This window comes from Pogona vitticeps, chromosome 1 (assembly GCF_051106095.1).
Source record: "Pogona vitticeps strain Pit_001003342236 chromosome 1, PviZW2.1, whole genome shotgun sequence".
Taxonomy (NCBI): Eukaryota; Metazoa; Chordata; class Lepidosauria; order Squamata; family Agamidae; genus Pogona; species Pogona vitticeps.
In genome coordinates this window covers 337653358-337676209 of record NC_135783.1, presented here as the reverse complement: position 1 = coordinate 337676209, position 22852 = coordinate 337653358, and the positions used below count along the sequence as shown (strand labels likewise).

General features: G+C 40.8%; 1 protein-coding gene across 5 annotated transcripts in view; it reads right to left on the bottom strand.

Moving 5' to 3' along the window:
- The window catches only part of EML1 (EMAP like 1), a 164475-nt gene that overhangs the window by 118347 nt on the left and 23276 nt on the right, over positions 1–22852 (bottom strand). Inside the window, exon 1 of one of the 5 annotated variants that reach the window (XM_072986648.2) lies at positions 14738–15821. The exons of the other annotated variants lie outside the window; for them this stretch is intronic. Within the exon in view, the coding sequence (XP_072842749.1) occupies positions 14738–14864 (127 nt within the window). The 5' untranslated portion in view covers positions 14865–15821. Of the gene's footprint in view, positions 1–14737; positions 15822–22852 lie in introns of those variants that run through there. 5 annotated transcript variants of the gene reach the window in all.

Below are 22852 nucleotides of genomic sequence, written 5' to 3'. Positions count from 1 at the left end.
GCTGGCAGGATAGCTCAGTGAGTTTGGTGTCTGGCTGCAGAGCCGGAGGTTGGAAGCTCGACTCCCCACTGTGCCATCCAGGAGAAGAGCCTTGGGAAAGCTGCACAGTTCCAGGGTGCTCCCAGACATAGGGAATGGCAAACCACTTCGGAGTATTCTCTAGCAGGAAAATCCTGAAAAGGGTTGCATGCAAACTGACTTGACCGCACATGATGATTGTATTATTAACAGGCTGCAACATTTTGTTCTTTGCTCCCCTCCAAATCCGTCTGCCTTTAAATTTTGTCACCATGTCAAAACTAGTATGTTTTCTTTGGCAGAAATGGTCATACATCTGAAGAAAGCGGCTGCAAGCCACAAAAGTTTCTGCCAAATAAAGGTTGCAAGTTTGTAAGGTGGCAAAATATCCTTTGCTAGTTTTGTGATGTTTTAGACACTTTTGAGACATAGACATGAAAGATTTCATTTTTTAAAAACAATTCTCCAAGTAAGACAAAATGCAAAGTTAGCCATGTTTGGCATAAGGAAAAAAAATACAAAATCCATCCTGTGGTAATATTAGGTTCACCAAAAAGACACAAATGTATGTGTACCTTTCTGGGACCCACAAAAAACCTATTTCAGAAGAGAAATAGGTGATCTGCATAGCAGTGCTTCACGGCCTCTCACAATTTGAAGAGACCCTTGTCCAGCAGGCCGAGGCAAAGAGAAAGTCACAAAAGCAGCAAAATCAGGGAGCTGGACAGGGGACAGATTGGATTTGTCTTCAGTGTGGAAGAGATTGCCACACTCGAATTGGCCTCCTCAGCCACACTAGACGCTGTTCCAAGTCCTCCATACAGAGCACGACACCATAGTCTTTCGAGACTGAAGGATGCCTAATGTAAATGTAATGTAAAAAAGAGGAAGAGTCTGCAGACTCTGAAATTAGATTCATCAGGTGATGTGATGCTGTCAAGTTTCACCTGGAGTCACTGTGAGTTCAAGATAGCTGAGGGCAAGAAAAGAAACCATGTTTGATTGTTCATTTCTACAAAAGGTCACTGTAAATTCAGACCTGTGTCCTTCCTGTGTGAGATTTACTGGTTTCCTTCTCAACAACAGCAACAACAAAATCAAAGTGTACACTATGAGACTATCCTGTTCCTTGGACATAAGATTCCTGCTTTACCCTTTGGACTATAGCAAATAATCAGAGAAGGGGAGCAAAAATATTTAATTGTTTAATTAATATTAATTTTAATTCATTTTAATTAAGATTTGCTACTCTTTTCGTACCAATAAATAGGAATACAGTACTGATGCTTATAACATGTGATGATCCTGCTCCAAATGAAATGGCATCACCTTAACTAAATGGTCTCGTTAAGGAAGGTGATGGATGAAATCAGAGATAAAATAGCTGAGAATTCTAACTTGGTGTAAACCAAGAATAATATGAGCCAGGCTCCAGACTTGGAAAGGGATGACATGGATTCTCACTGAAACCCTGTGCAACTCAGCCTTTTGCTTTTTTTTTTAACCAAGCAGTCACCATGGCAATTGGAAAATATTTGGATGTACAGGAATTATGGGACTATGACTCACAAAGAACAGAAAGAGCATTCAAAATTGTAGTTCCCCCTGGACGAATGGTACATTTTGGAAAAAAAATGTGCACCAGTATATTTCAATGGCAAGGATAGGAGACACACAGACTGAGAGGAGACTGGTATGGATACCAAGCTGTTTTATCCTGAATTAAAACATTATTCCGTCTGACCCAACATTGCCTTTGACTGGCACCAGCTTTCCAAAGCTAGAACTTGGAGTAGTTACTTCTTTGAGCTTCTGGCCTCAGAAACCCCCAGCAAGCACATCCTTGCAGTATTGCCCTTTCAGCTGCAGGTCACAAAGACTGGAATTGTTGTAAGACAAACCATGTACCCTGTAGATTTCGTAGAGAACAGTCATACATATTTTTCAGTTGCAGTCCCTCCAGTTTTTTTAACTTAAGCAAGGGTGTTAAGTAAATCGAAGGATAAATAAATCTACAACAGAACATTGTGGACGCAGAATAGCTTTGTAACTTTTTTTTAAAAGATAATTGTTTTTTATTTATTTTATTAAACTTATATACCGCCCATCTAGAACATGTGTACTCTGGGCGGTTTGCACAAAATATAAAAAATAAACTATGAAAATATAAATCTACTAAGAATAAGACCCAAATTAACAGCAGAATCCAAAATGGAAAAAGGGAAAAAGAAAGATTGGCTAGGTGATGGCTGTAGGGAAGGCCTGCCTGTATAGCCATAGATCTTCATTTATGTTATGTTAAAAAAGCAGATCAATAAATGAATGGATAAATAAAAATCCAAGAGCCTTCCAATGACTGACGTGATTATCAGTCTATACTGGCCATGCGCATACAAGCAATTTTGGTCCCAGGACCCAGCTCTTGCTGCACTAGTGCCATGATAACTTTATTTCCTGTTAATACTGAGCTACGTCTCTACTCTCAGTAGCTCTTACTGCAACTAATTTGTACATTTTAGTCAAAGGGAAAAAATCTTTCTTCGACAAAGTCATTTCAAAACAATCTCCTCCCCAATTTAGTCATCTCCCATCTGTGTGTACCGAATTAGTGGCTTAAAGCAAAACACTCAAACAAACACAACCATAATAGTAAGCCCCAAAACTGAGTTTGCTGTTGTAATCGACTTGCTTCCTATCAAAATGCCAATGGACATGTTACACATCCTCACCCCAAATCTCCATCAATTATTTACAAGTTCGTGAGGCAAAATATTTTAAAAGATTAATGAAGCTCTTGCTTTACACTAGAGTTTCGTGTTGCTGGGCAACAGTCCTGGTGGCCGGTCATTCTGAGGTGGCAAAATACGATCTGAGCACACAGGTGCCAAAGGGCAGCGTTATACTTTTTGCCATCAAGCCTCATGGGAGAGGGAATCAAAGTTTCCCTCAGTGATGTTCTGAGAGAGAAAAAAGCTTCACCAAGGAGAAAAAAAAATGTAAAGTTATACATACCAGAGAAGAAGGGAGTAACGGGGATGGGGATTTATGAGTCGCAACTCGCTCTCACTGGCGACTTGACTCGTACGGGACATGGGAGTTTCTGGAGGGATTCATAACTTGCCTCATGACTCAGACCCATTTGTCTAAGTCCTGTTGTTGGGTCCCTATCAGCCAGACCCCACTGCCCGCCCACCCCTACCTACTGGATCCTTCCCTATGCTGACCTCCCAGTCTTTCACCAGTCATAATACAATAACATAACTCCACATTCTCAGCTCCACTCCTTCAATAACTGAGGGAGGACAAAGACCAAGCCTGGACTGGCTGTTTCAGGGTGGCAATGGCTGCGTTTATAGGACACAGGCAGACCAGAGAGGAAACTACTGCTCTCAGATCTGTCTGGGCTATTTTCAGCCTATATTGTTCAAAGATTTTATCTTATTTTATTTTGCATTTCATTACTTAGACAAGGACTTGAAACCTGGATTACAATACACACCACTTTGTGATAAAATTATGAATAAATTATAAATAATGAAGTAAGTAAATAAATAAATGAGAGACATGACAGAAACCTGTTGCACAACAGACAAACTGCTGATTTTGTAGCCAGAGGTAAACAATCTCATAGTTGCAGTGTATAGGATACACACAACAGAAGCTCCCACTAAATGCAATGGGACCAGTTGATGCTCTGAGGGAACTGATTTAGAGATTGAATCAATCTAGGATTTTAGCTGAGCAACTAGTAAATTTGTGTATTTCTAGCTTTTTAACATGCCACAGATCTTTCACAGCAAATAAAACAAAACAAAAATAAACAAAATCCTTTCAAAAACACACATGAATTACTTAGCTTACAGCTAGAGGGGAAGAAACTTGTAGCTGAAATGTATCTGACAGGTTTTATAAAATACTCTATCAAATGCCTATCGTTTCATTTAGTCATTTAGTCATGTCCAACTCTTCGTGACCCCATGGACCAGAACATGGCAGGCCGTCCTATCTTCCACTGCCTCCCGGAGTTGTGTCATATTGGTTGCTTCGATGACACTGTCCACCCATCTCATCCTCTGTCGTCCCCTTCTCCTCTTGCCTTCACACTTTCCTAACATCAAGGTCTTTCCCAAGGATTCTTCTCTACTTATGAGATGGCCAAAGTACGGGAGCCTCAGCTTCAGGATCTGTCCTTCCAGTGAGCACTCAGGCTTGATTTCCTTTAGAATTGATAGGTTTGTTCTCCATGCAGTCCAGGGGACTCTCAAGAGTCTCCTCCAGCACCACAGTTCAAAAGCATCAATTCTTCGGTGGTCAGCTTTCTTTATATATCACTACAGGAAAAACCATACTTTTGACTATACGGACTTTTGTTGGCAAGGTGATGTCTCTGCTTTTTAAGATGCTGCCTAGGTTTGTCATCGCTTTCCTCCCAAGAAGCAAGCGTCTTTTAATTTTGGGCCTGCTGTCTCCATCTGCAGTGATCATGGAGCCCAAGAAAGTAAAATCTGTCACTGTTGATATTTCTTCAAGCAATCTTAATTCCGGTTTGGGATTCCTCCAATCCAGCCTTTCGCATGATGTACAGTATTCTGCATATAAGTTGAATAGGCAAGGGGACAATATACAGTGGGGTCTTGACTTGAGAACTTAATCGGTATTGGAAGGCGGTTCTCAAGTCAAAAAGTCTGTAAGTCAAGTCTCCATTGACCTACAGTGCATTGAAAACCGATTAATCCCGTAACAGGCCGTTTTTGTTCCATTTTGGTTTTTTTCTGGTCTGTAAATCAAATCTCAGTCTGCAAGTCAAACCTAAATTTTGCGGCCAGAGAAGTCTGTAACTCAAAAAGTCTGTAAGTCAAGGGTCCACTGTACAGCCTTGTTGTACTCCTTTCCCAATTTTGAGCCAATCCGTTGTTCCATATCCAGTTCTAACTGTTGCTTCCTGTCCCACGTATAGGTTTCTCGGGGGATAGATAAGGTGGTGAGGCACTCCCATTTCTTTAAGGATCTTCCATAGTTTGCTGTGGTCCACACAGTCAACGGCTTTTGCTGAGCACGTTACCATAGTCTCTCAAGACTGAATGATGCCTATGCTATTTAGTGTAGTGCCTTAACAGCATCATCTTTTAAGATTTTAAATAGTTCCACTAGAGTGCCATCACCTCCACTGGCCTTGTTGTTAGCCATGCATTCTAAGACCCACTTGACTTCACTCTCCAGGATGTCTGGCTCTAGGTCAGCAGCCACACTATCTGGGTTGTCTGGGACATCCAGATCTTTCTGGTATAATTCTTCTGTGTATTCTTGCCACCTCTTCTTGATGTCTTCTGCTTTTGTAGGTCCCTACCGTTTTGTCCTTTATCATGTCCATCTTTGCACAAAATGTTCCTTTAATATCTCCAGTTTTCTTGAACAGAGCTCTGGTTTTTCCCTTTCTATTATTTTCCTCTTTATCTTTGCATTGTTCATTTAAGAAGGCCCTCTTGTCTCTCCTTGCTATTCTTTGGAAGTCTGCATTCAATTTTCTGTAAATTTCCCTATCTCCCTTGCATTTTGCTTCCCTTCTCCTCTCTGCTATTTCTAAGGCCTCGTTGGAAAGCCACTTTGCTTTCTTGCATTTCCTTTTCTTTGGGATGGTTTTTGTTGCTGCCTCCTGTACAATGTTACGAGCCTCTATCCAAAGTTCTTCAGGCATTCTGTCCACTAAATCTAGTTCCTTAAATCTGTTCTTCACTTCCACTGTGTATTCATAAGGGATTTGGTTTAGATTATACCTGACTATCCCAGTGGTTTTTCCTACTCTCTTCAGTTTAAGCTTGAATTTTGCTATGAGAAGCTAATGATCAGAGCCACAGTCAGCTCCAAGTCTTGTTTTCGCTGACTATATAGAGCTTCTCCATATAATCAATCTGATTTCGGTATTGCCCATCTGATGATTTCCATGTATAGAGTCGCCTCTTGTGTTGTTGGAAAAGAGTGTTTGTGATGACCAGCTTGTTCTCTTGACAAAACTCTAGTAGCCATTGCCCTGCTTCATTTTCAACTCCCAGGCCAAACTTTCCTGTTGTTCCTTTTATCTCTTGACTCCCGACTTCAGCATTCCCCTAGTAATCCCCTAGAATGAGAAGAACATCTTTCTTTGGTGTTGTAAAGGTGTTGTAAATTTTCATAAAACTGGTCAATTTCAGTCTCTTAAGCATTGGTGGTTGGAGCATAAACTTGGATTATTGTGATGTTGAAAGCTCTGCCTTGGATTCATATTGACATCATTATATCATTTTTGAGATTATATCCCATTACAGCTTTTCCCACTCTTTTGTTGACTATGAGGGCTACTCCATTCCTTCTACGGGATTCTTGCCCACAATAGTAGATGTGATAATCATCTGAGTTGAATACACCCAATCCTGTCCATTTTAGTTTACTGACGCCCAGGATGTCGATGTTTATTTTTGCCATCTCCTGTTTGACCACATCCTTTTGTTTCTGATCATGGGTCATTCTTGGTAAAGATACTGTAGTGGCTTGCCAATTCCTCCTCCAGGTGGATTGCGTTTAGTCGGAACTCTCCACTATGACCTGTCCGTCTTGGGTGGCCCTGCACGGCATAGCCCATAGGCTCCCTGAGTTACTCAAGCCCCTTCGCCATGACAAGGCAGGAATCCGTGAAGGGGCAAATGCCTATGATCAGGCACAACTAAAGGCTGGTAACAATTGGCTTGGAGACGCATTTTGGGATACAAGCTACTGTATCCAGTTATTTCCACTGCAACAGTATTGTCTGTGCAAATTTTGTGTTTCTGGTAATGTTTATTATTTTGGAGGGTTTGGGGGAGGAAAAGTAAACAAACATTTGAAATGCTGCATGTTGGGCTTGCCTGTTCAATCTTCTTAAGTGGAAACATGTATTTCCCCCCCTCAAAGGTTAACCTTATGGCATCATGGAATATACCATTTTCTCCCCCTCACACACACTCTATGAAATGCTGAAGTGGAACCAATGGAGAGATTGGGGGGAAACCCTAATTGCTTCTCAGATGGTTTGTGAACCTGTTCATCTAGATACTGTACAACTGCATTGCGAACAGTGGGCAACCACCACCCCCTTGAGAGATCTGAGCCATGGCATAAAGCGGTCAGTTTTTTAAAATTGGTAATTGTAAAATCTATTATAGTCAGAATCAGCAGAACCAGGTTTTTCACTGTGTGCTTTTAAAATTTGAGCAAAATTAAAATGGTGTAAAAATCAAATTTTTATGCAAAAGTATTGACTTTTCCCTTTGCAAAACTAAGAGCACACACTAACAGCAAGCACAAAAGACAGGCTGATTGTGCATACAGACATAAACAAACCATCCAGTGCTATTATTTTCACTAGTTCATGCAAAAAAGCCATTTTCCAATTTATGCTGATATTTATTATGACCTTAACATTCCAAGAGAGCTGATTTTTTGTTCATTTAACCTTATTTTATTTCACATTGCTGGCAGCAAGTAGTGAATCATATAATCATGTTTCTACAAATGCCCTCAAATGTTTTAGGATCCGTATAATCTCAAAATGAAAAATGAAAAATAGCTTTTAATTTTGCTTCCCCCCCCCTCGTCTCATTGTCTATGGATGTATAGATAGATGGACAAACAGCCTGGCGGACAGATGGACAAATATTTTCTAATCTTCTGGTACCAGAATGTAATTGTCATCAATAACACTTGTTGTCATTTTTACTTATATAGTGCCTCATAGTGCTGGCGCACTCTCTGGGTGATTTGCAACATAGTTATGCAAGGAACATTTTGCCCCCCCCCCTCATTTTACAGACCTCAGAAGGATGGGAGGCTGGAGCCAGCTACCTGAACCCATTGGGAACGTTACACGAAAAGTAACGTTCTGGTACTACTCAGAGTTAACCTATGACTTTTTAGTCACAGAATTTCCCCCTGACATAATTTACTTAGCCTTGATATCTATGACAATATGGATGATCACATGGAAACTCACAGCCATGTATGCGAGTACAGTTTCACACCTAGAGAATAATACTCCAGCTACAAAGGTACAAAGCAAGCTCAAAGTTCTTTTCTAATCCATAGGAGTGGTTGCACTCAGGTTGTTTATCACCTTTTGCAATTATTGCTCATTCTACAGATAATGTAGCAGAGTTCAACTAAGCATCATGCATGAAAACTGAGCTATGTACTGAAGGGGTGGTGGTAGTGTAAATAGGCAATGATTTTTTTTAATATATGGTCCTTTACACCATCCAAAAAGGGAGGAGATTTAGATAAACTAAACCTTCTGAAAAGCTGGTTTTCCACACTTGCTGCTTTTGCTGTCTCTGTATTCCACATTTGCAGCAGGTTGGCCTACTTCTTAAAATATTTGAATGTCTTATGAATAATGCATGCGAAAATAGATTTATGCATATTCATAATAATCACTGCTTGATGGGGAAATCCAGAGACAGCAGTACTGAAGGCTCACATTTAAAACTGATGGTGGTGAAAATCAATGTTAGATCACGATAGCATTGAGAAGACAGTAGATTTGCAGAGAGAAAGAGAGATAGGAGAGATTCAGAATGAGAGAAAGAGAGAAATGTCTGCTAAGGATTGCTTATGACTGTAGCTGTTATTAAAAATTAGCTCAGATCATATGCTCGAGGAGAGGAAAAAAGAGCTAATGAAAAACCCCTGGGAATTATTATTTTCTTGAATGCAAAGATCTCATTACTATCTAGTTTTGGGCATGTTGCTATTCAGTCATTTCCAATTTCCCCCCCTCCCTCATTTCAACAAATACTTAAGAAATGCAAACCAGTAATTACTGATTCTGGGCAGGATCCAGATTTCTGTTCGTACAGCTGATCCCTTCCATCCACTGAGGACAGATGCTAGATCCAGCCCTTCTGTGAATCACATACAGACACAGAAAGCATGGGAAGACTGGCTGATAGATCCAAAAGATGTAAAGAAACCATCTCATGCAACAACATAGCAGATATAATCCTTTTGTGCAGTTTACACAATTTGTGCAAAATTTCGCTCTGGCAAATGGAAAAACCTCTTGTTGAGACAAACTCACTAATGGGAGAAAATGTTCTGGCTTCTCATTTGATGCATGAGAAATGGACAAATGAGAATTCACACCCCTGGTCTTTAGAGATGTTTGTATATCAGATCTTTCCACTATACCCACTTCCATAAAAAGCTGTTATAATGTAGGTTATGGGATTTTGTGGGTGGGCATCTTCTACAGCAGCAGCTTTGAAAATCCAAGCACGCTCTTGGGATTGTTTCACAATTTGAATGTTCTGCAGATTCAGTGCATGTATTTGTTCTGCCACCGATACTTTGCTTACTTGAATGTTCTGTTTTGTTTTTCTTCAAAACCGCTGCTGATTTCACTAGCCCGTTGCAAGAATGTACCAAGCAACTTCCACTTATAGTTAAAGGCCACCCAGAAGGAGATGCTTTCCAATGTGAAAACAATGCAAAAATTGGGAAATTGGAGGATTTGCTGAGATCATCTTTATATTTAAGGAAACACAGGTTTATATACCCAGCTTATTTGGGAAGAATCGTTGCTACATTGTAAAATACAATAAATACCTTTGGTTTGGGATTTTGTTATAAACTCAGGCAGGATTTGTCAGCAGGGAGTTCTGAGAAACCTCAGCCACCTTATAAATTTGAGTTCTCAGCATATAGGATATTCTCCCACAAGGAAGCCTAAAGAGACATTCCGAAGAGCACACATAAGCTTAAAAGAGGAAAGAGAGATGTGTACCCAACAAGAACCGCCTCCGCATTCTCATGCACACCCAACAGACCTGTTAGGCATGCTCAGTGCAAAGCATCTGAAAACAGAGATCAGCCCAAGAAGTTTTGCTATCTGAAGTGGAGCAGCACATGGCACCCTTGTGCCCCCCCCCTTGACAAAAAGTATAAAACCAGTGATTGTATTTGGCCAAAAGAGACAGAAAATCCTCTACAAATCTTACAAATCCTCTCCCTCTCCCTCACTATAAAGATACAGTTACAAATCATATAGCGGCCTAAAGGTAGGGTCAGGGCTGGTGAACAGAGATTGAGCTAAATGTACTTAGATTCTGCCTTTGCCTTACAAGCTCAAAGGATGGAAGTGTCATCTCCGGACAGGCGAGGCTTCCATACATGCAATCTCCCTTTAAGTTGCTGCACCTTCCCCCAGAGCATTCCTACCTGCACCTTTCTGGCTCCCTGTCCAGGGCTACTCTTTTAAAGATGCAGGTAGGATGGTTCCATTTTGATTCATTAATAGCATGTGTGGTAGCTCGGATTGAACGGAAGTGGAATTTACTGCTTAAAATTTCCAATTCCAGTTTCCCAATATCGTTAAGTTTACCCACTTAATGATATTGGGAAATTAAAAACTTATTCTACTGCTCTCTAGAGAGTGGAAGCAACATTTAAAAAAGCCTATTAGGACAGCACTGATACACTGTACCTTTTAGAATTTTTTTTAAAATATTGAAAGCTTCTTCCCAGACAAAGGAGGAAATAGAAGGGGGCAAGAAGTGGGACTTTTCCTCTTTCTTTTCATAGGCAAAGAGGACAAATAGGGTTGATTGAGCAGCATATGCTATGTGGATGTAAGGAGTGTACCAAATGGTACACTGTACTTCTACATGACCTTAAGCAACCCTATTAAGCCCAGGCCAGCCTCACTCCAATTAAGTTGTCTAGCCAAGCCCTCAAGTTTGATTTCCTGGAAGTTTCAGATGTGGATGCATAGGAAGAGGTCACAACAGGAGGTGATGGCACAGAAGACAAAACCAGCAGGAACAGCTGTTGGGAGTGCGTGCAGCAGTGTGGAAAAAAGCAGATGGGCGAAAGATATGCTAGAAGCTTCAGCACTAACCACGCTTATTCCAGGAGGTGCCAGATGCCCAGAGAGAGGTGTAAAGAAATAGCAGCAAAGGAACAAGAGGGCAGGGAGATCCCGGGTGCATCAGAATGCCAACCCCAGAAATTAACAGAAGCAGAAAATGCCAGTAATTAACAGAACAAAGCCCTAAATCTTCCCCTGCCATTAGCTTCTCTCTTAGGTCACCTTTTCCTCAGCCAGGTTGTGATACCAGATGAAATAGGAAACATGGAAACGGGGATCCATAATACCTTCTGATATGCAGCTTCCTTCTGTAGACGGATGCCCTGCTGTGGTTAGATTCTACTTTCCACTGACCCATGAAACTAGCTGGCTGAAACCTGGTTGCACAGTTACACAAAAGGCAGAAGAAAATTCTGTTAGGAAATCTCCATAGATATTTTATGTTGTACGTTGAGTCATATGACTCGGTGTGCAACACATAATACAAAGATTTCTTACCTTAGAGTAATTGGCTTTCAAATGTTACACATTTTGCATAACTGTACAAAAGGATTTCAGCTACTGGGTGACGTTGGATCCGATACTTCTTTCTCAGCCTGATGTATCTAATGGATTATGATGGAAAAGTGTTGTTGTTGTTTAGTCATTAAATTGTGTCCAACTCTTCGTGACCCTATGGACCAAGGTACGCCAGGCCCTCCTGTCTTCCACTGCCTCCCGGAGTTGGGTCAAATTCATGTTAGTAGCTTTGATGACACTGTCCAACCATCTCATCCTTTGTTGTCCCCTTCTCCTCTTGCCCTTACACTTTGCCATCATCAGAGTCTTTTCCAGGGAGTCTTCTCTTCTCATGAGATGGCTAAAGTACTGAAGCCTTAGCTTCAGGATCTGTCCTTCCAGTGAGCACTCCAGGTTAATTTCCTTCAGAATGGAAACGTTTTATCTCCTTGCAGTCCAGGGGACTCTCAATAGTCTCCTCCAACACCACAATTCAAAAGCATCAATTCTTCGGCGGTCAGCTTTCTTTATGGTCCAGCTCTCACTTCCACAACATCGCTACTGGAGAAACCATAGCTTTGACTATGCGGGCCTTTGTCGGCAAGGTGATGTCTCTGCTTTTTAAGATGCTGTGCAGGTTTGTCAGCGCTTTCCTCCCAAAAAGCAGGTGTCTTTTAATTTCATGGCTGATGTCACCCTCTGCAGTGATCATGGAGCCCAAGAAAGTAAAATCTGTCACTGCCTCCATATCTTCCCCTTCTGTTTGCCAGGAGGTGATGGGGCCAGTGGCCATGATCTTTGTTTTTTTAATGTTGAGCTTTAGACCATTTTTGCCCTCTCCTCTTTCACCCTCATTAAGAGGTTCTTGAATTCCTCCTCACTTTCTGCCATCAGAGTGGTATCATCTCCATACCGGAGGTTGTTGATATTTCTTTCGGCAGCCTTAATTCCAGTCATCCAGTCCAGCCTTTCGCAAGATGCATTCTGCATATAAGTTAAATAAGCAGGGAGACAATATACAGCCTTGTCGTACTCCTACGTGAAAAGTGTAGGAGAGCAATATTTAACACTGTGAGCTCATTAGAGGAAACTAAATATAATTAGATTCAGTGGTGGAGTGCATGTTTTGCGTGTTGTAAATTCCATGTTCAGTCCTTGGCATCTTCATGAAAGATTAGGAAAATGTATACCGGAAACACTGTAGAACCCTTGTCAGAGATGGGCCAATGATCTGAGTATAGGGCAGCTTCTTGTCTTTTTTGTGAGCTTGCCTATAATTTGAGATATTTAATGGAGGCCCTGTTGCATGCGGAGTGGGTAGATAAGACAAGACTTTTTCTGTTGCATTACCATGGAAGGAGGCAATGAAGATCAATTTAGACAACTACCTGGCAGATATCCTTTGATTTTTATTCTTGCATTGGCCACGGGGTTGGATTCAATAGCCTTATAGGCCCCTTCCAAGTTCAATTATTCTATGATTCTATACCACAAGTGTAGAATGTTTTTCCAAAGGAAGGAAGGCTGGTTGCATCCTTATGAACAAAACTACACTGTTGTGTCAAGCTTTGGTTTTCAAAGTTGTTTTTAGTATATTTTTAAATTATTATTTCTGTCTTGTTTCTATAGTTGTGATTTCCATTGTACCTTGCTTTAGGGGCAGGGCTTGGTAGATAGAAAGGCAATTATAACGATTTAATAAATAAATAAAATAAAGAGAAAGGAAGGAGCATAGGCCACAGGGAGAAGCTAGCACAGGGAGCTCCTGCACTCACTTTTAAAATCAGATTCTACCCACTGACTTTACTTCACACAGGACAGGGGCAGCCGGCCCAGCTTTTAAAATGTCAATGTTGCGATTATTTTGGCTTCTATAGTTTATTTTAGCACTTCCATGAGGGAATATTTCCACAGTATAGAAAGAAGCAAAGTAGTGGTGAAATTAAATGCTGGGTTTAGGACTGGAAAAATCGGGGTCTTCAAACTCTTACCTGAGGTCTGGACTTACAAGCAGGCTGGCAATCTCTTGACTGCTGTGCTAAAGGAATAGTTATTCATTCATTCAATTTACATCCCATTTTTCTCCCAAGAAGAATCGGTCACCTAAGGTGGCTCCAAGGATATTGACCTGAAAGGTTTATTGTGGGGATACCTGAGAAAAGAACACTCCACCTTCCCCAGTCCTTTGAGGGTGGCCATTAGTTTATGTAATAGAGTAAAATTAATGACACATTTGAGTCCGGTTTCCATAGTACTTAGAAAATAAATGTCTCCCCGTTTTGTGTATCTCACCAGCCAGGTGGTCAGAAATGCATCTGCACTCATTTTCAAATCTACTTTTGTTTCTATATATAGAATGTGTATGCAGGCATTACCTTTCTGCATGGGAGTTTATGGGGAAAGGACAATAAATCTATTTAATTTGCACAGATTACTCACAACATGAAATTTAGCCTTTATGACAATTCAGGAAAAATAAGATTCTAGATTAGATTTCTTTAACTAGCAGCTGAGAACACACTTTCTTTGTACACTAATAGACCAGACAAAATAAGACACACTAAACAGAAATGACTACAACCAACACTTCCCCCACCCTGAAATTACTGGATGAAGGTGCAGCTGTTTACTGCCCTGCAAGTAGATGAGACAAACCCTTCTTATTACGCAGGATTAATCCATTAATGGCATTACAGCTTGGCTTGGATTTACAGCCCTTTTCCTACAGCCACCTGTCCAGCTTTTCTAATCATTTTGAAGAAGATGAAAAGCCACCTCTTGTCTTCGGTTCAAGATTTTTTAAAAGGGATCCTTCTGAAATAACAATAATGCTTAAGAGAAACAGCTTTATAGCCTTAACTATTGGCGAAGATTAAACAATGTTAATAAATAACCTCCCCTCCCTCCCCTTATTGAGCTGATTCTCTTAAAGTAATGTTTTGCAGTTGGAGTTGATTTCCTTGGATGCATGCATGCATGTAAAAACACTTTGGAGAAGCAGACTCTATAAACTTCAACTAGATACCCAGATAAATTCCACTTCTTGTTATCATCCTTAAGCAAGCCCGTTCTGACAATCTATAGTTCATGTAGATTTTTGTGAACCCTGAAAATCAAAAATCTGAAACATATTCTTGTGTCATATTTGACTGAAGATGCTCCTTCTCACCCCTCTACCAAGGGGATGAAAATGGATTTTCAGGATAGCACCCTAATCCCATAAGGTCATGGTCCAAGCACCCATACTAAATATTCAACAGAGTACAAACTGAAGAATAAAAGTTCAATCAACACAATCAAGTAGAACGGAACTCAGCAAAATTAAAACAGAGAAAAGAAAGGAGAGACCTGCACAGAATCCAGAAGGTCCGCCATGATCCGTCTGGATGGGTTCTTCAGGAATAGATTTCATATTTGTCCCCAAACCTTCAGAGGGGGGAGGTGAGGGGTTCCCAGAATTCACAAAACTTTGCATGAGAGGCAGCTGGCTTCTTTTCCTTCTTTATATTTATGTAAAAGCTATAACAATAGCGGCAGGCAGAAAACACACAGACTCTAAACGAATTGAGCCTCCTTTAAGCCAAAGTATTAAGGTGATGTCGTAAGAAGCAGCTTAGGACGTCAAGGTCAACAGGAAAGGAAGAGTACTTGTACTCACACCAGGCCTACAGTACACCAGTATGAAGGTTGAGACGGGCATTTGTTGGCTGCCCTGCTTAAGTCGCACTTTTTGCACTAGGGTGAAACTCACTAGAAATATATGTTTCTTTTCTTTAATAATGCAGTCCACAAAATTGTGTACAGCTCTATCTTGGCAACCCTGCCAGCATTTCACAGATGGGGGAAAATAGTGATTTGTTTGTAATGACTTGTTCCATACCAAAGAAAAGGCATCATTGGCATCATCATCATCTTACAACTTCAGAGCTGGAAGGGATCATATGGATCATTGATTCCAACCCCTGTAAAGGAGGCACAGTGGGGAATCAAATTCTCAACTTCTGGCCCCACGGCCAGATACTTAAAACCTCCCTATTTCACTCAGAATTTCCTGCTGTATTTTTTTAAATCTTAGTCCTGAGTCCTGTTACATTTTTGGAGACTACAATTCCCAAACTTTCCCAGCCAACATGGCCAATGGTAGGGGGGTTCCAGAAACTGTACTCCAAGACATATACGTCCAATCACCCTTTCCAAGCTCCAGATTTTTTAAAAACTGTTTTGAAAACTGGAAAAATCGTTCAATTAGCACATAATAGCTGAGATCCTAGTTTGCTTCTGCTCGGAATGCCCATGAGCTAGGTTCTGTGAGTGATTTTTCAAGATCCTCAATAGCCTGGGTTTCTTCCTAGACTACCCTCTGAACTGCTCAGCTCTGGAAGGCTGGGCAACTTTCTGCAGTAATAGTGGAGGGGGGAATCAACAGAAATAGCCTTTTTTTAAAAAAAAACTCTTCTGTTTGCTTCTACTTTTTAACAAAGCAACAAGTGCTCTTCACTGAGTGACAAAATGGAGTGTCTGATCTCTGGCCACTCAGCTTTTCATCCCTGGATAGGGAAGGAAGTGCATACAGGCCTTACAATTTCCAACCAAATTTAGCAGAAATCAACATAATACAGCTTAGGTTCCACACAATTGCATATCCATGGTCTCATCTTCTCTAGAACATCTTGGGGCATAATTAAATGTGCACAAGTTGGCTTAAAACCAATTTTCGCTGCAGCATGCGAGAAGAAAATGAGGAAATGGGGCAGTGAAAATATGGAACAAAACCAGCCCTACCATTTAGTAGCATGAAGTAACCCTTTAAGTGGCAGATAGGGGTGGGGGCTGCAGTAGAATTAGCCCTTCAGCTGCCCCGAGTTTTGCCAGTACTGAATTTGACCTGCCAGTCCAGGCAGTTTCTGTTCATGGGCCAGCATTGCTAGAGAGAATACCGAAATGACCATTCCCAAGATTCTCTGAGGGAAGCCATAAAAATTGTGCCACTCTAAAAACTAATTACTGTATAGAATTTCATTTGCCTTGAAGTATCCAGACACTGAGTCAGGTTTTATGCTCTAAAATGCCTGCCTGAAGACAGTCTTGGCTCAGTTTAACACGGGGGGGGGGGGGGCTGTGTCACACCATGTTTTTTTTTTAGCATGGCCTTAATTAGGTTACAGCAATTTTGATTTCACGTATATTTTTAGAGTGCTGATGTAGGAAACCAAATGAGCAAACTTAAGTGTTCCATATCTCTTCTCTAGGATTGTGAACTCAGATTATCCAGATGGGCTCAAAGCAGCCAAGACATGGGGTGTCTATAATTTTTTGCAAAATAAAAAATTATCATTAAAAAAACAATCTTAGTTTATATCACCCGTGGGTGGGGCAGATGTTGCAAATATAACCAGGACTAACCCTGTTATTAGGTGGAGTATGGTAGCTGTCTCAGGTTTCGGGCGCTGTGGCAAGACAGCAAACTGTTACTCACTGATTATGATAAAGACCAATGATATTTTTGTTTTCAGGAAGGGAAAGCGATGTTTGTGACATTTTGTGACTCTGTGGGGGTTAACAATGCTCTATGTAATTCCAAAGCAAAGAGTTAAGCCTCAAGGCTACAAACGACTGCAATAGATCTTTGCATACCTGCAGCATTTGTAGGGTTAAAAGAATGGTTAGCAATTTGAATTGAGGGCAGGGGAAGTTAAAACAAATACAGTGGTGCCTCGTTTAACGATGTATTCGCTTAGTGATGAGGTTTTTGGAGCGATTTTGCTCTCTGTTTAGCGATGTTCCCTATGGGGAAATTTCGCATAGCGATGTTCGGGACCTTGCCTCGCTTAGCGATGACAGTTCAGGTCCCCTGTTTCGCTTAGCGATGTTCCTTTTTCGCTATTTTTAAAGTGTCTTAAAATGTTCAAAAACTATTTTAAATGCTTGAGATTGTTAGTGCACCTTGTAAAACCTTTGCAAACTTAATTTGGCTTTGTTTTGACTCTTCGTTAATTTTTGGTGAATTTCCCCCCCATTGGAATGCATTGAACTGTAGGTTTGACAGCTGTATGTATGTATACATATATATATATAGTGTGTGTGTGTATACACATACATACATACATACATACATACATACATACATACATACATACATACATACATACATACATACATACATACATACATACATACATATGCATATGCATATGCATATGCATATACATATACATATACATATACATATACATATACACACATATACATATAATACACACACACACATACACACACACATTCATACACACACACACACACTTTCAGCTGCTACACAATTTATGTCACAGAGATGTAGGGCAAAGAAAAAGATCTGTTTAATATATTCGCGAAGGCTTTCACGGCCGGGATCTAATGGTTGTTCTGGGTTTTTCGGGCTCTTTGGCCGTGTTCTGAAGGTTGTTCTTCCTGACGTTTCGCCAGTCTCTGTGGCCGGCATCTTCAGAGGACAGCACTCTGTCCTCTGTAGTGCTGTCCTCTGAAGATGCCGGCCACAGAGACTGGCGAAATGTCAGGAAGAACAACCTTCAGAACACGGCCAAAGAGCCCGAAAAACCCAGAACAACCAAAAAGATCTGTTCCTCATTAAGCTTTTTCATGTTCCGGATTTTGTTTTATACTTTGTTCTACTTTCTGCTTTTCCCCCTCCCTCTCTCATACACATAAACAACTTACTAGTGTTGAGCACTGTCTCCATTTTCAGTATCTAGAATATATATCACAAAAAGAAAGGAAGGTGTTCTTGATCTGTTACAGAAGGTATTTTTCTCGCTGCTGTGCAATTCAGGAGAATCTCTACAAACCCAGGATTTAAAGAAAGGTTCTTCCAGCTCAGAGCATGTCATTTTCCAATGGATCAGAATCTTTTCCGTTCTAGCATTTGCAGGACCTGTTCTAGCATTTGTATATAAAAAGACAACTGAATCTGAGATGTGGTGGGTTTGCCCCTATTTATTAACGTAACAGACTCTGATTCATTAGCTATAAAATAACCTGCCCATAAAACATGAGAAACTGATAGCAGGTGATTTTTATGTCTTCCCTCTCTGCCTTTCTCTCTTCACTGCAGCATGGAAAAGTAAAATGCGTGTAGCTCAGTCCCACTGCCCATGTATCGAATCCAGAGTTAAAGCAGCCTTCTACGATTCGATGATGATGATGATTCTATGAAGCCGTTCAATCTTTGCTATAAAACATCCCACAAAAGAGAGCCCATCATCTACCAAGGTAATCCTTTATCCTGTTGCAATCCTTTATCTTGTTATTATTGGCAGGAAGAGCTTCCTAATATTTAATGAGAATATACTTTCTTTATATCAGAGAGAAAATATTTCTCTCTAAATAGAAAGGCAACATTTCTCAATTTTCCATGTCACGATCCTTTAGGTATCTGAAGACTGGTATCTTCAGAAATCTTTTCTTGCCAGGGTTAAACATACCCTTCAATGGTTCCTTTAAAAGCTTGATATTCAGAACTTTACCGACCTGGTCATCCCTCCCAGGTAAATTTTAAATTGTCAATGTCCTTTTAAACATGTATTAGGCCAACTCTACCATGAGGCAGAAGAAGAAGAAGAAAAGGCAAGCAGCGCTCCTGGTATATTGTGCAAAGAACCTCTTCATCCATTATACTGTTTTCAAGTACAGTCTTTGGAAATACGCAAATCAAGGGCCAGTTATAACAAATCACTACCATCTCTGAGAAGAGGGAACTGTGTCTTGAAGAAGAAGCTGTAGTGTTACAACAGAAGAGTAATGATATCATGTTAGGATCAGCCAGCTGGCACTTCATGGTTGAGCCCAGCATGCCTTTGGAAGGAACTTCTGGAAGCCTTCAAATGTGTCACTGGAATTTGACCAAATGTGATCACATATGCAGAGGCGGAATTCCCAGATGGATCTAATTCACATGATTATCTTTCAGAAAGTCACATAATTAGTTGAGCCTAATCATAAAAATTAATGTGACTTTGAAAATCCAGAAACACAACGTTTATGGGCACATTATTTTTCCCACTAACCACTAAGCAAGAGGAAAACTTTACATTTTAAAATGCATCCAAACCAGAAAGTCATTTCTTCTCCTTGGCGCAAGGACCCACATTGTAATCTGCCGCCACTTATTCTTTGGTAGTGGTTAGGAATGCCCTGAACACTTTGTTTCAGTTTGTAAATAAAATAAATAAAGTACATTTTCATGAGAATTTATGAAAATTCACAAAAGCTGAATATGTGAGAAACTGAAATTGATAGATTTGGCTGCCTCCTAGAGAACAAGTAAAAAAAATAATAATTTCACTTTGACTCAGAATTTACCAAAATTCACAGAATTTGCACATTGGGGCAAATGAAACTCATAGACCTGCCCATCTCTACCTCTAGGGTTTATTATTATTATTAGCTGGAGTTAGAAGGACAGTGAGAGGTTACGTGAATGGTTTTCCGCATGACAGAGGGGATATGGGGCTATTTATATGTGGCAATTAATAGCCTTAGTATCTACAGGACTTTGTTTAAAAGGATCCACAGTGGCAAAACAACAATTTTGCAGCAATGGGGTTATTTCAAGTTGGTTGATTCATTCACAGCCATGGAATCTTCCCATTTCTACAATCCCATCCAGAATAGCCCTTCCTAAGGGGTACCAGGAAATTAACTAAAAGTCAGGGCCCTCTCTACCAATAGACAATTGGCTCAAGCAACAGATGCCAGCACTCCCCCAGCTTGTCCTCCTGAGCCACCTGTGCATTATTTTCTGTCTTGGCCCCTGAACTGGCCTGCCAACTTTAGATGTAGTGGAGAATGTTACTGTATTATCAGTACTCAAGTAAGATTCACCTGCTAGTCCAGATGAGTTCTTAATGCAGAATGGGTGTGATTTTTGCCATTTTCCCTTTTACCTCAAGTAGAAAAAAAAATCTTCAACCAATCCCAAAAAAGCTGCAACTGCATACCCTATAGCATCCAGAACTGCAGATGATCTAATGCCCCCAGGCAAAACAGCACAAACTGTGGATGTAACTAAAATGTAAAGAAATTGTGTGTGGGGGGGGTGGTGCAATGAGCAGGTGGAATGGAACTTTAATGATTTCAAATTCTCCAATACACCAGTGGAAATAACTGCGAATGTTTGCTGTGTCAGGATTTCTACAGGTAATTCTGACCATCTGAGCTGTGCTTAACAATCTTTTAATGAAAGGATATTTATTAAAATTAGCACCAAGTAAATTTTAAGCCAAGCTGACTTCAGCTGAAAATAGAGTCAGCCAGAATGAGTAATATTTTGTGTAATTTACAGCTGGAAAGAGTAAAAGCTGTTGGTTTGTTGTTTCCTTTAAATTCCTCCTAAAGAATCAGCTTCTCCTGAGGTGATGTGAGTCAGAGCATTCTGTGTGGATGAAAAGCTTTAAGAAAAGAAGCTTTGTCCTGCTGCCTGCCTCTATTATTACAGTGAGTGATTAATCCCCTTATAGTCTATAATAATAGGGCTATCTAAATAGGCTTATTTGAATGAGCCATATCATGTTTGAGGAAAGATTCACAATAGGGTCTTTTATGTTACAGAACATACCTGTTCACAATGACCGACATATCTTGGCATCTCTTAAGAAAGCAAGCAGTAACCACAACAAAGCCCCACTTAATGCTGTGATACCATCTTTAGAATCTTTACTACTAACAGATCTTGGGAAAGTTATTTTTGTCTAGATGGAAGCAATTAGATGACACACAGCTACGACTACTGCAACATGTGTAAGCTAGGGGAGAGGTGCATTCACTATTCTTATAGAGTATAAGACACCAATGATGGTTGTTGTGGGTTTTTCAGGCTCTTTGGCCGTGTTCTGAAGGTTGTTCTTCCTAACAATACACCCACAACAAAAACACACTGATCACCATAATCACCCATCTCCTGAAAAAGACAAAAGCTAATCTCACAAACATAAATACCCAACTCCCTAACAAACAGCACCAGAGCACAGAGCGCTGTCCTCTGAAGATGCCGGCCACTGAGACTGGTGAAACATTAGGAAGAACAACCTTCAGAACACGGCCAGGAGCCCGAAAAACCCACAACAACCATTAGATCCCGGCCGTGAAAGCCTTCGCGAATACACACCAATGATGGTTGCATGGTTGTGCTCCTCATGGTTGTCACAAGTTGTGGCTGAGGAAACTGCCATGGGTTTTAATGCAGGTCTCAAAAGCACAGAATGGACACCAGTTGTTACACATAGGTGCAGAGTAAGGGGGGGATCAGTCTTCTTCTTAGAATCTCCACCATTGCAAATAAGATCCTCTCCCATCTCTCTTTGGAATGTAAATTGACATTCTATTCTTTAGCCACTGCAATCTCAGTTCTATCTTCATGCTTCATTGCCTTCCTCCCTCTCAAGCCCATTGTCTGTTAAACTACATGCATACACATACTCTGCTGCCACCACTTACATTTTTTTCCCTTACTTATAACTGTAACACTTGAAAATTCTAGCCTGCTGACCACAGGCTACATTGCTGAGATGAGTATAAGTGAGGCTCTGTCTCTGTTGAATCAACTTCTGTCACTCTTTTGAATTGATCCTGATTAAGAACTTTCACACAAGCATCTGCCTTTGGAAGATTCTGCCCATCACATCCCAGAGTCACTGTTCCGGACTTGCTTCCTGCCAATCAGGGATCTATGGTCTATTGAAGGTAGGCAACTCTTACCTTTATGCCGGCATGGACTCCCTCTCTTGATGACCTCCAGATATTTGAACTACAGATCCCATCAGTCCCAACCAGCATGACCAATGGGTAAAAGATTATGAGATTCGTACATGGAACAGAATGGCTGGAAGAACACCAGGTTGTGGGGAACAACACAGGTTTTTGTGACACCTTAAAGATAAGGTTTCTTTTGCCTAGTACAATCCACAAAGATCACCTCACATACTCTGGGTCAGAGATCATGGAGACTGAATACAAGCTGAAGCTTCTGAAGGTCAAGGTTCCATCATGTCAAGGAAGGCTACCTTAGACGCCCCAGCAGCCAAATGAGGAAAGTTGGGCAGTCACTGAGAGTGATACAGGGTGTAGAAGAGTGTAGAATTTGGATCAAGACTGAGTGAGTTCTGATCTCAATTTGGCCATGAAACTCACTCAATCACAGTTCCTCAGCCTGACCTACCGCACAACTCCTAGAAGCCTTCACCACCACCTCTGCTGGCCAGGATTTCTGGGAGTTGAAGAACATCTGGAAGCCCAAGGTTGGGGACCACTGGCTTAAGGCTTTATATGTTAAAACCAGCACTTTGGACTGTGGCCAGAAATGGACTGGCAGCCAGTGGAGTTCTGTCATAATGGGGACGTTATGGGATCCCTGTAATCAGTCTTTGTTTCACAATCTAGCTGTGGCATTAAGGGTCCTCTGAAGTTTCTGAA